Source organism: Mustela erminea, chromosome 3 (assembly GCF_009829155.1).
Source record: "Mustela erminea isolate mMusErm1 chromosome 3, mMusErm1.Pri, whole genome shotgun sequence".
Lineage (NCBI taxonomy): Eukaryota > Metazoa > Chordata > Mammalia > Carnivora > Mustelidae > Mustela > Mustela erminea.
The window spans coordinates 163,824,641-163,846,128 of record NC_045616.1 but is presented as its reverse complement, the minus strand read 5'-3'; the positions used below and the strand labels follow the sequence as shown (position 1 = coordinate 163,846,128).

At 63.1% G+C, this 21,488-nt stretch overlaps 2 protein-coding genes across 8 annotated transcripts in view; both read right to left on the bottom strand.

Annotated features, from left to right (window-relative positions):
- LOC116587134 (probable palmitoyltransferase ZDHHC11) overlaps positions 1–1,718 on the bottom strand; it is a 57,295-nt gene extending 55,577 nt beyond the window's left edge. The window contains exon 1 of the transcript XR_004284346.1: positions 226–1,718. The gene's annotated coding sequence lies outside the window, so the exon portion shown is untranslated. The remainder of the gene's footprint in view (positions 1–225) is intronic.
- Positions 1,719–1,803: 85 nt separating this feature from the next.
- On the bottom strand, positions 1,804–21,466 carry BRD9 (bromodomain containing 9). Of its 7 annotated transcripts, none has more exons than XM_032337857.1 (17): positions 21,296–21,466; positions 20,366–20,580; positions 19,997–20,129; positions 18,562–18,622; positions 18,032–18,176; positions 16,070–16,180; positions 15,249–15,424; positions 14,028–14,160; positions 13,776–13,928; positions 12,457–12,532; positions 11,521–11,616; positions 10,649–10,778; positions 8,350–8,461; positions 5,508–5,546; positions 4,231–4,330; positions 3,284–3,457; positions 1,804–2,472 (listed from the first exon to the last, which is right to left on the bottom strand). In XM_032337857.1, the coding sequence occupies exons 1-17, from the start codon at positions 21,345–21,347 to the stop codon at positions 2,372–2,374; spliced, it is 2,007 nt and encodes a 668-aa protein (XP_032193748.1). In that variant the 5' UTR covers positions 21,348–21,466; the 3' UTR covers positions 1,804–2,371. The 7 variants fall into 7 exon arrangements, with proteins under 7 accessions (XP_032193748.1, XP_032193749.1, XP_032193751.1 ...); XM_032337858.1 differs by having other exon boundaries at positions 15,249–15,364; XM_032337860.1 differs by having other exon boundaries at positions 15,249–15,361.
- Between the last annotated feature and the right edge of the window lie 22 nt (positions 21,467–21,488).

Below are 21,488 nucleotides of genomic sequence, written 5' to 3'. Positions count from 1 at the left end.
GAAAGTCAGACAGGACACGCGTGCCACGGGGGCCTCCCAAAGCCCGTGATCCCACGCGCACACGCCGGAGACGCCACCTCCTGGAAGGCCAAGCCTGTGAGCAAGGCAGAGCCGGACAGGTGGGCGCGCACAGGCCCGCACAGACGCGCACACACGTGCTGACACACGCACACACGTCCCGACGTGAACGTGCACACTCGCAGGAGGACCCGCGCACGAACACACCCGACACGTGCGTGACCTCTCCCTGTCGCTGGTCTTGCTTCGAGTGTAGCTTTCGGCGGAGAAAGAGCAGGACCAGCCCCAGCACCCGGCGCCGTTCCCGCAGACCGCCTCTCCCCAGCGCGGCAACGGTGTGGGTGAGGCGCCGGGGTCCTGCCATGCGATCTGTGGCCAACGCCTGGCCAGTGTGGCTCTTGGGGACACTCCTGCTACCCTTGGCATCGGCTCAGTATTCTGACCTCCCAGCGCATCCGTGGTTCTGACTGGGATCCCGCCGGCTTCCCGGAGCAGAGAGCTCAGTGACAGGACCCAAGCCCCAGGACTTCTGTGGCTCTGACGTAGCCAGCGGCAGCCTGAGCCCCGGCGGGGTCCGTGGAAAGGGCAGAGGCCCCTGGGCCCAAGAAGACACACTCGCGTGTAAGAACTTCAAAAGCGCTGTGCTGCGGGGAGGCGGCCACGGGGTGGGAGAGCCCACCACGAGGGGTTCCGGGCAGGAAGTTCACGGGAAACAGAAGTGCAGCGTTTACTGGGGGCTGCTCTCGGGGAGAGGCTTTGCTTTCGGGCAGACAGAAATACTCCCCAGTTAACAGAGGCCTCGGCTGCACAACACTGCGAGGGCACCAAACCACTCAGATGTGCACTTGAAGGCAGCCAGTGGCTAATTTTACGTCACGTGAGGTTTCCTGAGATCCTTGTCCAGAGGGCCCTCCTGTCCTGAGACACCGCCCTGGTCCTGCCTCCCGTGGGCTCGTGTCTTCTGAGCGGCAGCCCCTGGCTCTCCGGAGGCCGCGCCCAGGGTCCAGGTGTCCCCAGCCTCCCAGGCCCAACTGCCCGTCTGCGGCTCCGGCCTACGGGCAAGAGGCAGCGGCATCTCCGGCTGCGGGCACAGCTGCTGAGGCCCTCAAGGCGGAGAGCACTCCCTTCGGGTGGGTCTGGGGCTCTGGGCCTCCTCCTGTCTCAGCAGGTCCCGCAAATAGGTGCCACGTCCACGTCAGAGGCATGGTCGGGAACCGCAGCGGGGGGTCACGGAGAGGCAGGGGCTCAGCAGGGCAAGTCCAGCCCCAGAAATCGGGGCCACATCCTGCCCACAACCTCACCTTGGGAGTCCACACCACGGTGGGGAAGAGAGATCCCCACTCCTGACGTCCTGGCAGCCGGGGCGCTGAGGGCAGGCCTGCAGCCTGCCGGGGTGTAGGCTCCGTCCCCCCTCGCTCCTTGGCCAGCACTCTGCCACGGCTGCTGCCTGACACCTCGCCTGAGCGACGCTGGGCTCGCTCCCACCGACGGCCATGAGGGGCCCTGCTCACCCGGCAGGCAGCGGTGCCCGTGGGCCGGGACACGTCTCAGGCACACACACACCCTCTCCCCCAGGACGGAACAGAGCCCCCAGTCTGGTTTTCAAAAAAGGGACACGAGCAAAAGTACTGTGGGGTGGGTGAGGTCAGACGTTGCGGGGGCAGGCCCGGGCCAGACACAGAGGAAGGGGGGACGTCAGCATCCCCAACGGACACAGTCGAACTCCTGTGGCAAAGGCTTCGCTACACGGCCACCCAGAGACGATACTCAGGGCGCTACCGGCAATTACACGCAAACCCTCGGTCCTTTATTGAGTTCTCTGTGTTCTGCAAATGTAAACACGCATCCAGTAAACACAACCGGAATGAAAGGTCTTCGGACACAGCCCGTGGCCGTGTGGCCTTCCAGCAGAAGGCAGGCCTTGCCCAGCACAGGAACCAGCAGCGCGGGGGCCTGTCTCGGGCCAGGAGGGCGCTGCCCTCCGTGACCACCTCCGGAGACGCAGCGGTGCGGGGGGCAGGGCAGAGAAGATGCAGGAACCCTGCCACAGGCACGTCTGCTTCCCAAGGGGCTTCTGGGAAGGGTGCTGGGGCAGAAAGGTGCCCCATGGGCGGGCTGACAGCTCAAAGCTTGGACACACACGGGCTCGGCCCCACCTGGCCGCACAGTGTGATCTCCACTGTTCAGGACTCTCAGGGCGCTGCAGACACACTGGGTCCGTGCGCGGCCGACATGATACCGCAGAGGACCCCACACACACCAAAAGGGACAAAATCAAAGTCTCTGTCTCAAGACAAAAACTCAGTTACGTGCAAATAAAAAAATTTACAGAAACGGAAGACTATCTACAAGGCTAGCTCTTCGCGGAAGCCGCAGCTTCTGGAGACTGAAGGAATTCGTACGGGTCGTGGGTCACCTCCGGCTGCTCCCCGACACTGAGGCGAGAAGGACTTCCTGCAAGTGTGGGGAAGACAGGGCGCTCACACGAGGGTCCGCACGCACACCACGCCTCAGACGCGGCTGAAAACGTGTCCCTGCTACTGCGGGCAACCCGAGCCGCCGCCTCCCAGGGCCTGGGCCACCCCTTCACCTCCCCAGCCTGTCAGCTACGTCTGTAGCTGATAAGCACCTCCTAAACGCTCAAGAGGTGCTCTGCAGTCAGTGCCCAAATCAGAAAACTGGAACCGTAGCACAGGCTGCTCACTGAGCAAATTCAAAATGTCAGGGAGCAACACCTGGTCCCCTTCCTGGAGGGGCCGAAATCCCGCAGGGTCCATGCACCAACCACCCTGTCACCCATGGAAGAAAGAAAGCCCCAGGCCAGGGAAGGTCACCTGCTCTCCCCAAATCAGGGTCCTAGAAGAACAAAACACTTCTCAACACCCCATTTTAGGACTAAAAACGGGAACAGCAGGAAGAAACAAACATCCCCAACTTGAACTCAACGTGCCTGTCAGCATCTGGGGCCTCGTTCTGCCCCAGGGGCCTTGGGATGTGGCCAGCTGGGGCAGCTCCGGACACAGGGACAGCCAGCATCTTATGGCTAAGACCCGCAGCGCCTAACAGAGTGACCCCCATGCAGCTACCTGACGAGGGAGAGGTTATTTCAGAACCCCAGGGGGCAGGGGGCATCCTGGAGAGGGAGCAGGGCCCACAGATCCTGGGGGCTGGACATGCAGCCTGTGTCAGCTCTGAAGTGCCAGGATTGCCGGCGGCCGGCCCTTTCCCAGGTGCCGCCAGATGCTGGGGCCTGGGGACGCCTTACCCAGGTGGTGCTGGTCCCTGTCGGAGGGGGAGGTGTTGGACAGCGAGCTGAGGTTGGAGGGGGGCCGGGAGCCCCCGCGCTCTGCCTGTGCCTCGTGCAGGTCCTGCAGAAGCTTCGCGGTCTCGTCCAAGTTCAGGTGGCCGTCGTCAGCATCCAGCTCCTTCTTGACCTTCCCTGTGCAAACAGCGCGAATGGACGTCAGGCACCCAGCAGCCCGGCCAGCGCCGCACGCCAGCCCGGTCTCTCCCTCACTGCCCTGCACGCGCAGGAGAGACAACATGTGCAAAGATGTTGAACACAAGGAAGCTCGGGGGACAGGGCAAGACGGCCGGAGTGGACAAGAATCCAGAGAGCTGTTTCACAGAGCTGTCGTCCCACCGGTGTAAACAAGCAGGGAGCAGGACAGTGTGTGCTCGAGGCCAGGACAGGGCACAGGCCAGAGCCAGCGGGGACCGGGCTGTGGCAGGCTGAGGTGAAGATGGGCTGCCTGCGAGCTCCTAGGTCCAGGCCGAGACGGACCTGTGTGTTGATGGTGGGGCACAACCTGGCCAGGGAGTTCACACACGTCTGCAACAATCCGCGGGCTAAGTCTGCAGAAGCTGTGGCCCAGTGGGGAGACTACGTCCCCCCGCACTGAATGTGGCTCGGGACCACCTTAAGAACACTCAAGCAAAGCACGGACAGGGTCCGATGGCTCCACGCTGCAGACGGGCTGTCAGACGAGACCCAGCACACTCCAAGGCGTGCGAGCCAACACTGTGCTGACGGCTGAGCTCTGGTCTGGGGGGAGCCGGGGCGTCCCGAGGACAGCACCCAGTCTCCTGGAAGCAAGGACATCAGCCCCGTGCCCCCGGGGACCGCGCTGCAGACCAGGGTAGCACCAGGGACAAGAACACAGGGTGCGCTTCCGCCCGCCCGACGACGTGAGCACGCCCAACGCAACGTACCCAGGGAGCCGAGCGCGGAGATGTCCAGAGAGGCGTCCGAGTAGGACTTCATCGACATGAAGTCCAGGACGGAGCCGCCGTCACCCAGCGAGTCCCCAGCCTGCGGGAGACAGGTGGAGACCAAGCAGAAGAGAAGAAACGTCACCGAGCGGGAGTTAACACCAGCCACGGAGTCTGCAAGAGCGCCTGGAGTGCCCGTGTCTGCAGCCGAGGGTTGGACAGGCCTGCTCAGCCGTGTCCATGCCAGGAGGCCAGCCAGACCACGCTGTCCAGTCCACACCGCAGCCCACGACCACTGGGGGTGAGTTCAGGACTGGGTGCCGCCGAGGGACCATGCGGCAGGCCCCTACGACAGGGAGGCGCCCACGCTACTTCTTGGGACCACACCTGATGGCACGGTGGCCGCCCAGCCAGCATGTCCTTTGTCCTCCTGCAGCTGCCCCAGGCCCTCCCGACCCTGTCCCGTGTCGAGCCCCTGCTCTGCACCATCGCAGAAACAGCGCATGCTGCCCGAGACCTACTCCCCAGCACGCGCAGACTGTCCGTGCCCGTCTGCTGCTCAGGATACAGACATGACCGCCACCATGCAGCTGCTTTTAAAATGGATGCAGAGGGACCAACTCTGGTATTTTAAGGGAGACAGACCACCTAAGACCCCAAGGACTTTGGCGTCTGCCAGGTCACACTCTGACCCTGGTGGCGGATCCTGTCCCTGCTGAAGTTACCGCCGCAGCCCGGGGGACAGCTTCTTCACCACACGGTTATAGCGCGGGAAGCCCGCATCACGGCAGAGGCGGACGTCTGCGGGCCTGGCTCGTGCAGGCCCGTTTCCCCTGCCCCCACTCCTCCTCCGCTCCCCAGAACCTGAAAGCTCACACGGGGTCCCCACCAGCCTGGACAGCAGGGACAGGTGTCCACCTGCACCCGGAGCCTCACAGGGACACGGGGAAGTTGGAAGCTGCGGCTCCTGCTGCTGAGCAAGGAAGGGGTTAGCAGGCCTATGAGCCCTCTCCCGTCAGACCGTCTGGGCCGGTGTGAGCCCCCTTCTGCTGGGCTGTCTTGTCCAGGCGGCCGGCTAATCCGCGGCTTTCTCCTTCCGCAAGAGCCGCTCTCTGTGCTCTGACACTAACTCCTCCACCAGGAGGCGTTACAGTGACGACTCTGGGCACCGACACAGAGCCTGGCGGCGGCCGGACACCAGCAGCCAGGTCAGGGGCTGAATGTGACCGCTGCCCAGAGACACACTTGGGTTCTCACCCACACGCGGCACAACCCACCTTCACTTCGTCTGGAGGCTTTGCCGGAACATTCCGCCTCTGTAAATCAAAACAGGTCAAAAGTCAGTTTTTCCAAAACATTTTATAAAGAACAATTCCTGCCGCGTACACACAAACAGTTTATGCGCTGCTGCTGGGGACGTCCCTGTGATGCTCCCGCCGTGCCGTGAACCAGAGCTGGGCGGCGCCCGCGTCCGAGGAGCAGAGACGGAGCGAGGCAGCCAATGTGTGCCGTGGGGGGCCGATGCACACAGCCCCCGCTGACACCCCCGCTGGGCTGAGGACCCCGGGCGTCCCCTGCACGGACGGAGAGCAAGTGAGAGCGCACCCCGCCTGCTCCTGTGGTGCCGGACAGCTTCCAACACCGTACCCTGTGTCTCTGGGGCAACAGGGAGACACGGCAGGCCTGGCAGTCTGAGCAGTACCACCTCCGGCGGCCGGGCTACGGGGCCGCTCACCCTTCTCCTCAGGTGCACAACACCGAGAGGCTTGACGCTGGAACACAACTGCGTGACCACAGCCCAAGCGGGACGCAACGTCACCTGGGGCCACCACCATGGGACCACAATCTGTAGGGACACCCAGCCACATGTGACCCCGTGTGGCAAGCAGAAGCCCAACCTCCCTGTCCCACAACCTGGCAGGAGCATCCCCTAAACAGCCTGGCTGCGTGCGCCGGCTCCGCAAGCGTTCGGCGGGCGGACTTCCGCATCCGAGACCTCTGCTTCGTGCCGGTGCTGTGGACACCCACTGGCCCTGCACTATTTCTGAACTTAAGCCGGCCAGTGAGTATTGCCACCATCGGAGTGTCCCGCGCCAAGCAGCACAGAGACAGCTCAGACACCGTGCCCAGGGCCACCCCAGGACCGGCTTCCAGACCGCAGTGCAGGACAGCCCCCGAGCACTGTAGCCAAACCGCGGTGAAGAGGGAGCGTTCACCAGCCGGCGGGGCCGAGTCTGGGGTGGGGGGGGACACCGCTCCTAGCAGGAGCTCCACAAATCCGGGGGGATAAACCCAACTGACCCTAACCCGTGCACAGGCAGACGGGACCCTGTGGGGCCAGGCACGCATGGGGACACACGGCCCAACTCCACCCGCCAGAGCAAAGCCCTCACTGAAGCCGGGGGACCGCCATTCCTTAGCATAAGGGCCAAACTCACCCAACTTCAAGGCCACCTAAACCCGCCCCGATAAAGCTTAAAAACCAACCCCAGGAGGCGAGGCGACTTACAAGGACTCTGCCAAAACGAGCAGCGACGGTCTTTAACGGACCATGACAAAGCCAGCACCAGCCTTGCCCAGCGGCCATGGGACGTGATCCCAGGCCGAAGTTTAACTTTCCGCAGCCAACGAAAATTAACATCCGCGCACAAGTAACAGTAATGTATCTCGGACTAAAAACGTTTCTGCTTTAACGTCCGACCCGAAGAAACCGAAGAAGTACTTTCGCAGTTCATCTCCTGCAGCGGCCGCTACAGCTCTGCTCGCAGCTCGCGTTCCCAGCACGCCCGAGTCCCGACGAGCCGCAGTAAGGCTCACACCAGCCGCGCGTGGCTGCCGGCTGCTGGGTCGGCACAGCCCACACCGCACGTGCGACAGTGTGGCACCGGGACCCAAACGCCGCCTGCAAGCAGAGGGAAATCGGCTGCCGGTGAACACAGCAGAAGGGACAGGGGAGAGCAGAGCACTCGCGAGGCCGCCGTGGGAAGCATTAGAAATCGGTCCGAAGACCAAGAGGAGATCAGGCGCCCGGAGCCCGGCGCGGATGCGAGAAGTCCCAGGCAGAGCGAAGACAAACGCAGCCCCAGGTGAGAGGTTCCGGGGCAGCAGCAGATGTGGACGTGGCCCTTACCACATCACGTGACTGGGGCCACGGCTCCAGAACCTGACTCCACAGGAGGGACAAGAGTGACAAGGAACAAAGCGTTCCAGACGTGAACAGGTCCGGACCGCTGGCACCTGTGCGGCGTCCTGCACAGACGACAGACAGGGCTGTGGGCAGAAACGGCGCTGGAGGAAGCAACGGACACACGTCTCCCGATCTGACGGAAACCCCACGCAGACGGGGGCGAGAAGCGGGGCAGCCGGTGGGCGCAGTGCACGGAACGGCACAAGCCATGAGCAGCCGCGCGGCGCTACACGGGCCCCAGTCAAGAAGTATCCACGACGGGGCTCCGTCCACATCCCCCAGAGGCCCGAAGAGCAAACATGCGGGGCCTCGCGGGCCACGGAAGGCCGGTAGCACAGCCCTCTTTTCTTTGCTTACAGCCTTTAAGGAAAGTAGAAGAACATGCGTAGCTCACGGGCCCCCATCTGCCGACCCCCGACGGGCCCAGAGGACGGGGGACAAGCGGAAAGCAGACGAAAAGGCCACAGACACTTCAGAGACTGCGCTCAGGCACCTTCTCAAGCGGCCGGGAAGACGCCCCTGTGATGCCAGACCCAGGGCAGACGGGCTCCAAAGACACAGGAAAAGTAAAAACGTTTTCCGGACAAAAAGCAGCCGCGCGAAGGCACCGTCCGCCGAGTCCGGAGCAGAAGACGCGCCACGCAGGAAGGTTCTTGGGAACGAAGGAGCGCGCCCGCCGACGGAGAAAATCGGACGAACCCCACGTTCTCCCGGCCGCCAGGAACAGCGAACCTGTGCTCCACAGAGACAACTTCTCTTGTTTTCAAGCTTTTCTGAAGGGAAGTTAGGTGCTTGCAGAAAAGCCACGAGAGGGAAGAATGAGCAAGGGCAGGACGGCGTCCGTGGGACGGGCTCCTGGGACGGCGGCGGCGCCCAGGGCGAGCACCGAGGGCGCGTGCGGCCCAGCACGGGGGCCGGCGCGGCGCACCCACCTGCCTCAGCTGGAAGAGCAGCCGCGAGTGGTCCCCGCCCGTGATCTGGTCCAGCAGGTCGTCCACCAGTTTCCTGCTGTAGCTCCCAGCGTCCTTCACGAACTCCTGCAGGCTGGAAGGGCCGGGAGAGGACACCGTCACACGGTCGCCCCGCGCTGCCGCCTCCCGCTCCGCTCACGGGCGTCGGTGGTCCTGGGCCCAGGGCCCGCCCCTCAGCCGAGGCCCCACGGGCGGGCCTGACCGGGAGCAGCACACCTCCTGGACACAGTTTCGGGGAGGGGTCGGGAGTCTTCATCAGACCTATAAAGTGGCCCATGACCCAAAAAGGTTAAAAACACCTCAAAAGAAGATTTCTGAACACAGCGAACAACCGTGTCCACGCATCCGGCGGACCCTTAACCGCGCGGGACATGGGGCGTGGGCCCCACAGCTGAACTCCGCGTGGGAACTCCCGAGCCCCGGGTCACCCGGAGCAGCCGACTGCGGACGCGGACACGGGCGGCACAGACTCCCGCCTCCTGCGCACCGCGCCCGCACGCCCACAACGGAGCCAAGGGCCGCGAGGGCAGGACGACGAGAGAGAGCGCGGCTCACGTGCCGCCCCAGGGTACCGAGCGGAAAGGCCCCGCGCGGAAGCGGACTCGCACCACTCAGAGCCGCTCCAGGGCCAGCCGGGTGTCTTGTGCTACTTCCGTGGAAGGAGCCTAACTTTACCTCTTTTTCTGTTTGGATTTAAAAACCTAAGTCGACTGAGGAGAGGTGCTCACAGCGGGGAAGCAGAACAAGCGTGGGAGCAGGACCCTGCTCGTACAGCCTGGAGCTCGTTTCGATGTTCTGGTCACGTGAATGCTCAAGAAAATAAGTAAATAAGACCAAAATGTTTCAAAAGGAGGCAGAGAACGAAAGCCGAAGTCCTAGCATCCAAGCCTGGGCAAAGGCTCTGCAGGGCTCCCCGCTGCCTGAGCGTCACGCCGCCCGAGTCTCCACCAGCAGCGTTTGAGAAGGAACCACCAAGCCGAGCTGTGCAGGGGGGCAGGGTGCAGCTGGAACCCGCCGGCGCGGTCTGCACGTGCCCGGGGACGGCGCACACGGGGAGGTGACGTGGGGATGCCAGCAGGGTTAGCGTGGTCTGCCCGCCTCCCTGCACTGTGCACATGACTGTGACTGTCGCCATCTGGCACCCAGAGTCCAGACGTGTTCCAGGAGCAGGCGCCGGAGAAGGCCACCACGGTCTGGGCACCCTGTGCCACCCAAACGGAAGGTGGCTGTCGTCCCCGGAGGGCTGTGACAGGGCGGTGGCATGAAGGAAAGGACCGCCACTCAGGACACTGTCTGCGACGACAACACATGCCCTCCTGCGTTTTCCGCTCCTACTCTGATCTCACGAAAACCTGGTCAGGCACTCCCTATCGTGAGGACCAACGATTTTTTAAAATAGATTCCGTATTCTGTTTCAGATCAAACAAAAATCTAACATGGAAAAAGTCCATTTCTTAGAGGTCGGCAGAACTTTACTTTCCTCCTGGACAATCACGAAAATTCTGTAAGCGTAACCCACTTCTCGCGGGCACGCACAGCCGCCAGTACACACGAGAACGAGCCTACGGACACAGTCCCGTGTCTCCGGTCTGAAAAGCACGTCTCAACCACTGTGAGGGGCCGACTGTGGCCCATTCTCCTTACGCTGGACTCCAGCCCCAGAACCTCAGAACGTGACTGTGTCCGGACCCAGCGCCTTGAGGAGGTGGTAAGTCAGAGTGAGGTCTTCAAGGAGAGCCCTGACCCATCCTGACTGGTGTCTTTAAAGGAAGCAGACAGCAGGACAGACTCACCCAGAAGGATGGTCACATGAGGACTCAGGAAACCACGGCGTCCACACACCAAGGACAGGCTGTAGGAGAACCCAGCCTGTCCGCGCTTGGCTCTCAGACCGCCAGCACCCAGGGCCACCGCACGGCAGTGCCCGGCCCTCCAGCCATCAGGCCCACGGGGCTTTGTTCCAGTGGCCCAGGCAGACCCGCGCAGCACAAAGCTGCATCGTAACAAAGTCACGACGTCCACGTGACGCGCACACAGGTCACACGGCCCTCCTCTACGCCAAGCCTCCGTCGTCACCAGCTTCCGGTGCCGGCCACCTCCTGAGCTTCAGGGTCAGCCTGCACGCCCCCGAGGAGTGTGGGAGACCGCTCGGAGAGCTCGGCTGCTCAGACCTGCTGCTGGCGGCCGTGACCCCCCCCACGCGCAGAGAGACCGCCCGCCTGGCACTGGGGCGCCGCCCCCGCCGCCCAGCCCTGCTCACCTCAGCGCACACTGCACGCCTGTCTCATCTCCGTAGGCAGAGTAAAGCAGCTCGGTTTCATCCGATTTCAAGTCGCCGAATACGGAATTGTGCGTCGACAGTGCGGTGGTGGCACTGGACAAAAACGTCACTGAGAGCACAAGAGGGAGAGCACAGGACGTGAGATGCCCCCAGCACGAGAGGCGCCCCAAGGCTGTGCACCCCCCCGCCCTGCCGTCCGTGCTGCCTCCTGTGCGTGGCTGCCAAGCCCTGCCACACCCTCACTTCACAGCACAGGAAGCCGTCTGCGTTCTGCAGGGGCGTGGGCACCAGGCACCCGTGCCACCACAGACAGTGCTGGGGACGGAGCCTGCAGAAGGACGTCGGCGCCCACCAAGGGCATGTCAAGAGAGTCAGAAGGTCCGCGTGCCCTGAGGGAGGCATCGCTGGCACCCCCACGTGAAGTCAGGGCTCCAGAACGGTGCTGTGGGGAGCACTCCCGGCCTCTCCCCACTCAGGGCCAGGAGGACCACAGCATGACCAGGAAACATCCTGGACGCGGCCAGCTGTCCCCTGGGAACAGAACGGCTGCTTGCCCCGACACACCCCAACCAGCAAATGGCCCCGACCATCTGGCAGACAGAAGCAGGCGCATGCATGCCAGTGCCGCACCCCTCCCCAACTGTGCCCACCCCATGCCCACCGCCCTGCCTACGCGCCCCGCGTGCCCCTACCCGGCGCCCGCACGGCAGCCTCGCTCGCTTCCTCTCCCTCCCTGCGGTGAGCTGCACTTCGCCGCTCCTTCAGAGCCGGCCCGAAGCACCGCGGAGGGGGAGGGTCTCGGGGGAGGACTCCGGACGCACACCCCGCCCCCACCTGCCCACCGCACTCACCTTTGCCCCTTCTCTCGTCTTTGAAGCCCAGCGTGGTGAAGCCGGGGAGCAGCTTGCTGGAGAGCGAGCTCAGGTCCACAGGGTGGGTCTCCTCCTCTGCAAAGGGGATCAGGCTGTGATCGGGCGGCTCCCAGCCCCCGAAGTGCCACACAAGGGCACGTGACAGGGAGCACGGGGACTCTCCACGAGAGCCGCTAAAATCCAAATTACAGAAGCCACTACAAGTCTCAAACCTTCACTTCCTCTCTCTAAGCTAGGAGTGACCGGCCCGCCTGTCCTCTTACAGAATAATGGCACTCGTGCCACCGGAGGCAGCAGATGGCCAGCGGGCACACGGGGCATCCGTCGGAGAAGGCTGAGTGAACCGGCCTCCCCAGCGCTGCACGAAAGAACGCTGCCAGGAGCCCCAGGTCGGGGGAGAGGTCCCACACCCGGGAGGCTGGAACAACGGAGCATATTTCGCTGTCCTTTGTGTGTGAACGAATGTATCCCCGTGCAAAGTGAGCTTGGCTCTTCTTCAAAGCACAAGCCTTCGAGGCACTTTTCTGAGAGGCAGGAGTGTGCCAGCGCTGCTGGGAACACGCAGCTGAACGGGTCCGTCTGTGTCTCCTTCGAGGTCTGCCTTGACACGATTACCAAATGGGCTATTTCTCTAGAGCTCCCTCACGCCGGGGACCGTCGGGCAGAAGAGCTCCGACCAGGACATCTGCCCCCATGGACGATGGCCTGCTGTCCATCCATCGCGCACAGGTCGCGTCAAGGGACATGAACAGAAGCATGAAACCAGACGGGGCCCGTTCTCTCGCGTCACTACCGGGGCCACGCTCTGCCGGGAAGACGCTCAGACCGGCCACGAGGCTCTAAAAGCCCCAGCGGTGCAGAGACCAAGAGGAGCGCATGGCTCCGAGCCGCCCAGCCCTGCAGGGACCCACGCACCGTCAGCGTCCGGCTCGGCCGTGTTGACCACGCTGTAGAGCAGGCCGCCGTCCCCATTCTTCCTCAGGTAGCCCATCTGCAAGAAAGCGCAGCTCAACGCCGCCCCAGCAGCCGCCACGGAAACGCCAACCAAATGAAAGCCCCCCGGCCCGACCCAATGTGGGGGATGCCCAAAGGCCGCGAAGGTTCTGGCCTCCGCGGTAGAGGCTCCGGAGGCCCATCTCCTCCCTCCCGGACGTCCTGTCAGACTCGACCCGTGTGCAGGATGAACTCGGGCTCCCTGGGACCCTTCTAAAGGCGCCTCTGCAACCGGAGGCAGGACCCAGAGACAAGCACTTTACGGGACACCACAACCAGAACCAGAGGAGCGGGAACGAGACCCTGGTCACCCGGGTCGCCAAGGGCCGTGTCCAGGCAGAGCCTGGAGGCTCTCTCTAAACCACGAGGGGCTCAGTTCCACTTCAAGACCATGCACCAAGCCAAAGCACTCCTCCCCTGCAGGCTCCCGGGGAGGTGCAGGAAGAGGGGCCCCTGCGTGTCCGTGTGGGGCACGAGGGGAGGGCAGCCTTTGGGCCGGCGCGAGTGCAGGGCTGGGCGGGCAGGGGAGGCGGAACAGGGGTCCGACGCCACAGACCAGGTAACTGGCCAGGCTTCCCGCTGCGCCATTCCGACAGTGAAAGGGAGAAGAGCGAGGTGGACGCAGTGCCGGGGCACTGGCGGTGTGCGTGTGGACACACGCTTCCGGCCAGTACACACAGATCAGCACGGGGTCTTCCTGACGCCACAGAGGGCCCCACCTGGTGCCCAGGGCTCCCTGAAGACCCTAGGGCTGGGCACTACAGGGGTGCAGACCGGCGGGCCCAGCAGCACACCACCATGAGCTACACACGGAATGCCAACCTCCGCACCAGAAAGGCAGTACAGGAAAGCTGACCTCAACAGGTCTTATGCAGCGTCAGCGATCCGAGCTCTTGGTGTACCACTCAACGTGCGTTTTAAAAACTTTGCATGGGAAAAAGGACGCACACCTAAAGGTTTCCACGTATGATACGCGTTAAGACTGGACGTGCCAGCCCGAGCAAGAGGCACCAGGATTAACATCCCCTCTGGCCTTGGTATCACAACTACCCAGTATGAAACTTCACGCAGCACCCTGGCTGTCTCTACTGGACATGCGGGTCTGTTCCTGCAGCAGAGGGCACGCAGAGGACGCTGGGACCTTGCCCTGAGCCCAGCAGCTGCCGGGATGGCTCCCACGGCCCACACCTGGGGCACACGGAACCCCTGGGCACTGCAGCGATGTGGAGACGGGGGCACACCAGGAGGAGGTCCTGCTGCAGGGCAGAAGCCTGGCGGGCACAGGCTCCACCAGCGGCGATCATCCCTCCAAAGGGTGAAGCCGTCCATGGGTGTCCACACGCGTAACACGGCTTCTGAGAGGGTCCCGCCTTCGAGGTGCCCCCGGAGGCCCCCTGCCCAGAGGAGATGAAGCCAGGGACAAGAACCAACACGACCCTGCAATGCCCAGCGCATCAGCAGGATGCAGCCCCACCCGGCCCTCCCGGCGCTACCTTGCCCCCTGGGAGAAGCCGGCTGATCCTGTCCCGAGCCTCGTCGGCCGCGTGCTCCACCAAGGCCAGCACGTGCTCCTCTGCTGTGCTGTCGGTCAGGCTGCAGGCATTTCCTTCCGGCTCGAACATGCAGCTACGGGGCAGGAACAGCACACGAGTCACCAGGAGGCAGGGGTACGCACTGCTCCCACCTCCCTGGGGCCAGTCCCTCAGCCTCAAGGCCACCAGGGGCTGGCGGCACGAAGCACACCTTAACCCCATCCTTTCGGCACACCAGGCGCGTCTGCTAAGAGCAAGACGAATCCAAATGGTCAGGAGATGGTCCTCACCTGCAGTCACTCTAAGAGCCACTTGATGGGAGTCTTACTACCTGCCCGGAAGCTCGCAGACCTACAGTGTCACTTGAGGCACCGTCAGAAAAGGGGCAGAACTGTGTGGAGGGCAGAGCACCCACACCCAGTGTGAGCGAGGGACATAGGCCGTGAGGCCCCAGGGACATCCCAAGCCTCCAGCACGTGGCCACGAGACCCACGTGAGGGAGTTCTGTACTGCAGTCAAGAGTTGCTGGGTATAGCACACGAGAGAGTGGCCTCTCCTGTGAAAGATTCTAGAAGCAAATGGATAGACCCCGTCTATGGTGCTGTGGGAGCAAACCCTGCCTGGGGACCCTGAGCCTACAAGGCGGCCCTCTCTCTGGCCTGGGTGTACAGCTGCAGGAACAGAGGGCTGGGGCGTACGATGAGAAAGCAGCTCCAATGCCACACACTCAGCCTGCGCAATGCAGCACAGCTAAGTCCCAAGCCAGGGATGGCCAGGCCAGGCCACCAGCATGCATCCTGCACGGGAGGGAGCCTCTTGGGAGTGAAGGGCCAACAGTTATTCACAAATGACATGCACGTGGGAAGAGCTGTGGCCAGACAGGCTCCGGTGACACACCTAGGACAGAGACCATGTGGGGCGGCAGGGCCACCTGCCTCCGGCATGTGATGTCCACCAGCCTGACAGTGACTCTCCTGCAGGACAAGTCCAAGCTGGTCCAGGCTGCCTACCGACCACCTGGGAACACCTGAGGCGAGAGCTGGCCCCAGGCCCCAGGGGAGTGTGCGCTCCCCCAGGGGCTGCACCCACTGCTCCAAGGCCATGGGCTCCGGCACGGGCTGCCCCTCGCCTGCCGTCCCGAGGCATGTGTCCCACGCGCCACGCAGACACACTTCTCTTTACCTGATGACTTCTCTACTCGGCCTTTTGGATTTCCTGGCAGTTTCTACTTGTACGGGTGCCACTTCGGGAACAGGCTCCTCGACGGCTGTGTCTTCGCTGCCCAGAAGAGCTGCCTGCTGAGAAAAATCCATGTCCTGCATAAACGACATGCTGCGCTTCAAAGCTAGCAGCCGCTCCTGGAATCAGAAAGGACAGAGCGGCAGGGCTTTAGCTCTGCCTGCCGGCCAGGGCGCTATGACAATGGGTGGGGTAGGGGGCCCGCAGCCTCACCTGGCCTGACAGCTGACTCCGCCGCGCTACCGTGGGGGGGGGGGGTCACAACACAGGTGCAGCCGACTGGCCGGGAGCGCCTGAGGCTGGCCAAGGGCACAGGCCTGAGGGCACAGGGGCCACACCTCACCTATAGGCTCATCAGGCACAAGGTACTGGTCCTAGACGGGTGACGCATGCAACCTGGCTGGTGGGACAGATCTGGGAAGCCACGCCGGACGGCCAAAGTCCCGTCTGGATTCAGTGGGCAGCCACGTGAAACAAATCATGGGCCGCTGCAATCCAGTGCGACAAGATGCCCAGGCTCAGATGGACATATCCAGAACTTTCCACCAACCCTACAGGAGAGCTTTCAGCTGGATAGTGAGCAGGAGGAGAGGGGGAGTGCCTGGAGGGAAGGATGGCCTGGGACGTCTACGCTAGAGCAGAGGGGCCCCACCGCGGCCAGGGACGGACGGGGGTCATCCACTGGGGGTGAGGTTCTGTTCAGGCACAGAAACACAGAGGAGAGCGCTCGTTTCTGCGGTTCCTCGCCGCCAAGGGCTTCTTACTTTGCTCATCATCTTAAAGCCCGCGTGAAGGATCTTCTTGGCTAACTTGTAGTACACGGTGTCTGGTCTGTTGTAGGTCATGGCATTATCACACATCAGCTTAAAATCTGCCTGAAAAGGGAAAAAAAATTGTAACCATCCAATGTGAAATGCCACCAAGACATAAACTGGATTCCTGTCAAGAGGCTAAAAGTGAGGGCAGGGCACCTGGGGGGCTCAGGGGTTAAGCCTCTGCCTTCAGCTCAGGTCATGATCCTAGAGTCCTGGGATCGAGTCCCGCATCGGGCTCTGCTCAGCGGGAGTCCGCTTCGCCCTCTCTCTCTGCCTGACTCTCTGCCTGCTTGTGATTCTGTCTCTCAAGTGAATAAATAAAATCTTTTAAAAAAAGAGGCTAAAAATGAGCGGGAAACTAGATTAGGCTCTTCAGTTTACGAAACGGTTTCTACACCTTCAAAAACGTTCGTGATTGTTCACGGGTGTTTCCCCGCAGACTGTGACGAGCCAGCCAAGCCCCGCATCCTCCCGAGCGGGACACACACGGGCTGTGAAGACAGGGCGGCCCCCGCTCTCCCACGCCGGGAGGAACTCGGATGCAAACGGGAACGCCAATGCACAGCCACGTTCTTCCAGTTAAGGCCAAGGGACGAGCTGAGACCCGAGCACAGTCGTGTCCTCCATCTCTGGGAGTTCTGCGCGGAGTCCAGCATCTTGCCTCCAGGAACTGCTCCAGAGGCGCCCGAGCAAACACTTCCGCCCCAACAAGGGGACTCTTACTAAATACCTGACACTAGAAGTGAAGCCGGGGAACTTCAGTGTTTTGTCACCAAACTACCTTCGGCATACGCCTGTCACAGAGGAGTCAGCCGTCGGGCCAGGCGACACAGGGCGAACTTTCCTGGCACCTCCCGAGCCCTACCACCAGCCCCATGCCAAGGGCTCCAGGGCTGGGCCTGAGGCCATGAAGCCCGCGTCCTTCACTGGCCCCGAGGTACCAGCGTGAGGACGCGGAGGAGGGAGGGGACGCTGCTCACATCCAGGACGGCCACTGGGCAGCAGACCCAACTGGGACCCGAGTTAGTAAAGTGCAGGGCTTGTGGGCTGCCGTGAGCCATCTGCCTTGGGGGCAGCGCTGGAGGAAACCCCACCCCGTGCACCACCCTTATGTGTGGGCTGCTGCCACAGCTCGCCAAACCCTGTCACGACACCAGGACGTGAACGTAAAGAGCCAAGCCTTTCAAACTGAACCAAAACTCGGAAACCTGAGGCCCTTTCCTAAATGACGATTGCCAAAGCTGTCCAGCGCTCACGTTAACCACCCCTCCGCGTTTCAGAGCCAAGATGCGTTTCCACGGCAGAGGTGGTAGCAAGAACAGATTTAAGAACTACAGGGCGCCTGGGTGGCTCAGTGGGCTAAGCCGCTGCCTTCGGCTCAGGTCATGATCTCAGGGTCCTGGGATCGAGTCCCACGTCGGGCTCTCTGCTCAGCAGGGAGCCTGCTTCCCTCTCTCTCTCTCTCTGCCTGCCTCTCAATCTACTTGTGATTTCTCTCTGTCAAATAAATAAATAAAATCTTTAAAAAAAAAAAAAAAAAAAAAAAAAGAACTACATACTCAGCTTCTGCAAGAATTTATTGTTCAAAAACAAATTCAACTCCCAACTGCTGCAAAATAAAACTCAAAATTAGGAAAACTGTGTTTTTGGCTCACTCCGAACCAGACCAAATCGACACACTCCAGCCTGACCCGCCAAGTTCCCGTGGCCACATACGGTCGGGCTTCTGGAAAACATACAGAGGACATTTCAGCCAGCCCATTCCCCCCGTGCTGCGTGGGTGACCTCAGCCCAAATGCGCCAGTGCCCGCAGAACCTCCAACTGGAGAGCAGCTAAGGCGGACAGAGTGTTCACTGGGTGTCGGCGCACACAGCCTCAGAGCAGCCGTTTCAGGAACGGAGACTGTTTACCTTAAATTCTGTGACCGACTTGTATTCGTTGGCTACAATCTTGTCCTTCATCGTGCCGAAATCCATGGGGTGTTTTATTATCATGGAGTAACCAGGAGCAATTGCATCCGTGACAGGAAAAGCAAAAAATCCATGAGGATCTTTCCTGAAAACAAAAACAGCTTTACTACGTAAATTGGGAAAACCATACATCTCGATTTCCAGAAGATACAAAACCCCGCACGGCAGAAACGTCACACGTCTCTCCGAGTTTTAATCTGCTGTCTTAAAGATAAAAAGCAAAATCTACCTGCTCTAGAGCTGCGGGATTTTGGAGAACTGACAACTCCCCAGCCGCCTTCCTGCCTGCAGCCAGGACACCTGTATCGTGGCAGCCTTGACCCGCCCGCGCTGACCGGCCGCGGGGGCTCTCCCTGCACACCTCCCACGCGTGCCTGCCCGCCGCCCCCCAACACGGGGCGAGTGTCCGCTTCACAGCCGCAGGGGCAGCAGCACAGCTCAGGGGAAGACGCCCTCGAGCGACGCTTTACCTCTGGAGCTGGCGGAGGAAATGCTCCAGCAGCTGCTGGATAGGCGTGCTCTCGTGCTCGGCTGGCGACCCAAAAATAGAGAGAGACGAGTCGGGAGACTGCGGCGTCACGTCACTGGAGAGCTCCCCCCACGGTGTGTCTCCAGCGGCTCCCCGTCTCACGGTGCTTCAAGTTCCAACAAGAACTGGGAACAAGCATCGACCAGACCCAGGCCCGGTCCCAGGAAGCCCAGCGGGGTGGGAAAGGACCTCCTTGTCAGCATCCGTCCCAGAAACCCGTCGGAGCACCAGCACCCTCAGCACGACAACAGCGGAAGACCGCTCATCGGCCAGGACCGTCCAGGTCACCGCCAGGCCTGGCACATTCCAGACACAGCACAAAGACGAGCACTAAGGCTTGGGACACAGGTGGAGCTTCACCCGTTATCCTCTGGAGAGTCCTAACGCTCTGGTCACGCTAGCTGCTCACCTGTGAACCAGGCACAGCAGCACACACGGCCCTGGGGTTCCCGGGAGCGCAGCTGCTCACCGTGCCACAGCGCCCGCCGGGTGAACCCCACTGTCTGCGTAGGTTTTGTTCTCTCGGCTGGGGCTACATGTGGGATCCTTCTGCCTGCCACCCACCGAGGGCCACACCCAGCCCCCAGCCCCTGACAGCCAGGGTGCTCAAAGGAACCAGGGCTCCGTGGGGAGACGGCTGGTCCCAGGCCTGAAGTCCAGAAGTGCAGACCTCAAGTGGGTCCTCGAATGCGACAGTGACCAGGAGAGACGTTCAGACATGCGGGAGGGAAGCACTGCACGTGAGCTCAAACGAGGGGTCGCTCAGACTAAGCTCACGGGGGCCGGTGACTGTCCGCAGATGTGTTCATCCAGCGAATGGTTTCACACCTGACCTTCTCTGTGCCCCACCATGCCTCGAGGCCCTGAGTCCACCACGGCAACGACCCGCACAGGGCACGGGGCCTGCCAGAACACAGCAGCCCCCACAATGATGCAGCACACACCCCCTCCCGAATCCTAGCTAGTCAACCCCAAGTCAAGGAAAGAAACGACCTCCCATCAGCACCTCCTGACTGTGCAAGACCCCAGAGAAGCGACCGCACGGACCAGAGGGTCCCAAGCATCTCGGACCCCTTCCTTTGGAGGAGCTGCCGCAGCCCTCGCGACTTCTGACAGCCCCCGGGAGCGCCAGCGTCCCCCCCCTCCACACTGAGCGCGGGACTTTAAAGAGGAGCGGGAGCCGGCCAGGCCCTGCTCCAGGAGCTCGAACAGTGAGGACTCGGCCCCGCTGCGCTTCACGCTGAAGACCCAGCGTCCCCTCCTCCCCCTGCTCCTCCCGAGAGGCCGAGGCCGCAGGCCAGCGCCAGCCCCGTGGTACGGAGGTAAGCGGAGGCTGTAAGCGGAGGCTCGGGAAAGCCCCCCAGCGCCACACTCACCGGCCTGGGTCCGGCAGGCGCGCACCGGCCTGTCAGGGGGCGGCTCCACCTCCACCTTCTTCCCGGGATCGAAGTCCTCGGCCTCGCCCTCCGTGTCCCCGTGCTCCTTCTCCCGCTTCCGCTTCTTCTCTTCCTGCGAGGCAGGGTCGGGGCGAGAGCGACACCAGCAGCTGCAGACGCGGCTCCCGTGACCGCGAGGCGCACTTCTCACCGCAGGCGCCCCCTTCAGCGCCACCCCCAGGGCTCAGGCCAGAGACGCCCAGAGAACGGGAAACACAGCACAGGACCTCCGGGTCTGCGTCCCGCGCCCGCAGCGCTCGCCGCCTGCCCTCCGGGGCCTGGGGCCAGCGCGCGCCCACGACCCCCCACCTTTCTCTTCCTTCTCTCCTCGTCATCGAGGTGCTTCTCCTTCTCCGCTTTCTTCTTCTTCTTCTTCTTCTTCTCTCGGTGCCGCTCGCGCTCGTGGTCGGACCTGTCGTCGTAGTAACTGGAGTCGTGCCCAGACCCCGAGAGCTCGGTCACTTCGCTTCCTCCGACCTTGAGGACCAGCTTCAGGGGCTTCTCCAGGGGCTTGTCTGTGTAATCTGCAGACAGAGACGACCCTGCGTGCTCCGGCTGCGCACGGCCACCCGCTACCTCCCTGGAGCCGGGCGACAGGGCCGGCCCCCCGCGCAGGTGTGACCAGGACAACGCCCAGGTCCCGGGAGGTGGAGGGACTGCCCGGCCTCAGGCGGCAGGCAGGGCGAGGGCAGAACCGTCCAGGAGAGACGTCGGGAGGACAGCCCGGCATGGCTAAGTGCTCTCCCGCTCCACGCGGCGACGGCCTCAGGGAGGCGTAGAGGAAAGCAGCGGGAAGGACCAAAGCGGGACCGCGACCAGGAGCCCGATGCCCGGTCCCTAAGCTGCCGGCTGGGCGCACCCCGCAGCAGGCGCAGGCGTCCCCCCCATGAGCGCGCGGCAGCAGGGGCGCGCGGGCAGCGGGCGCGCAGAGAGGCCACGACGGAACCCTCCGAGACCCGACAAGCCGCGGAGCTGCTCGGCTCCTTCCTTCCGGACACAAGACCCAGCGGACGCCGCGGAGCCCTGCACCCCCGCCTGGGGCCCCAGCCGCGGACCTCGGGACCCTGGTGCCCGGGGCCACCCCGCCCCCCGCGAGCCCGGGACCCTCCCCCTCCCCCGCCCCCCGCGAGCCCGGACCCTCCCCCGCCCCCCGCGAGCCCCGGACCCTCCCCCGGGCCCCCCGCCCGCCGCGAACGCCCGCCCGCGCGCCCGCGTCACAAAGCGCGCCCGCCGCCTCACCCTCGTAGGACGAGCGCCACTCGGTCTTGTGCTTCTTGTGCTTCTTGCCCATGGCGGCGCGAGGCCGGGGCCGGGGCGCGGGGCCGAGGGCAGCCGCGGGCCGGGCCGGAGCGTGGCCGCCGCCCCCGCGGCCCTGGCTCGCCGCCCGCCTCGCCCGGCCGAGGTCGCCGCGCCGCGCCGGAAGCAGGCGCCG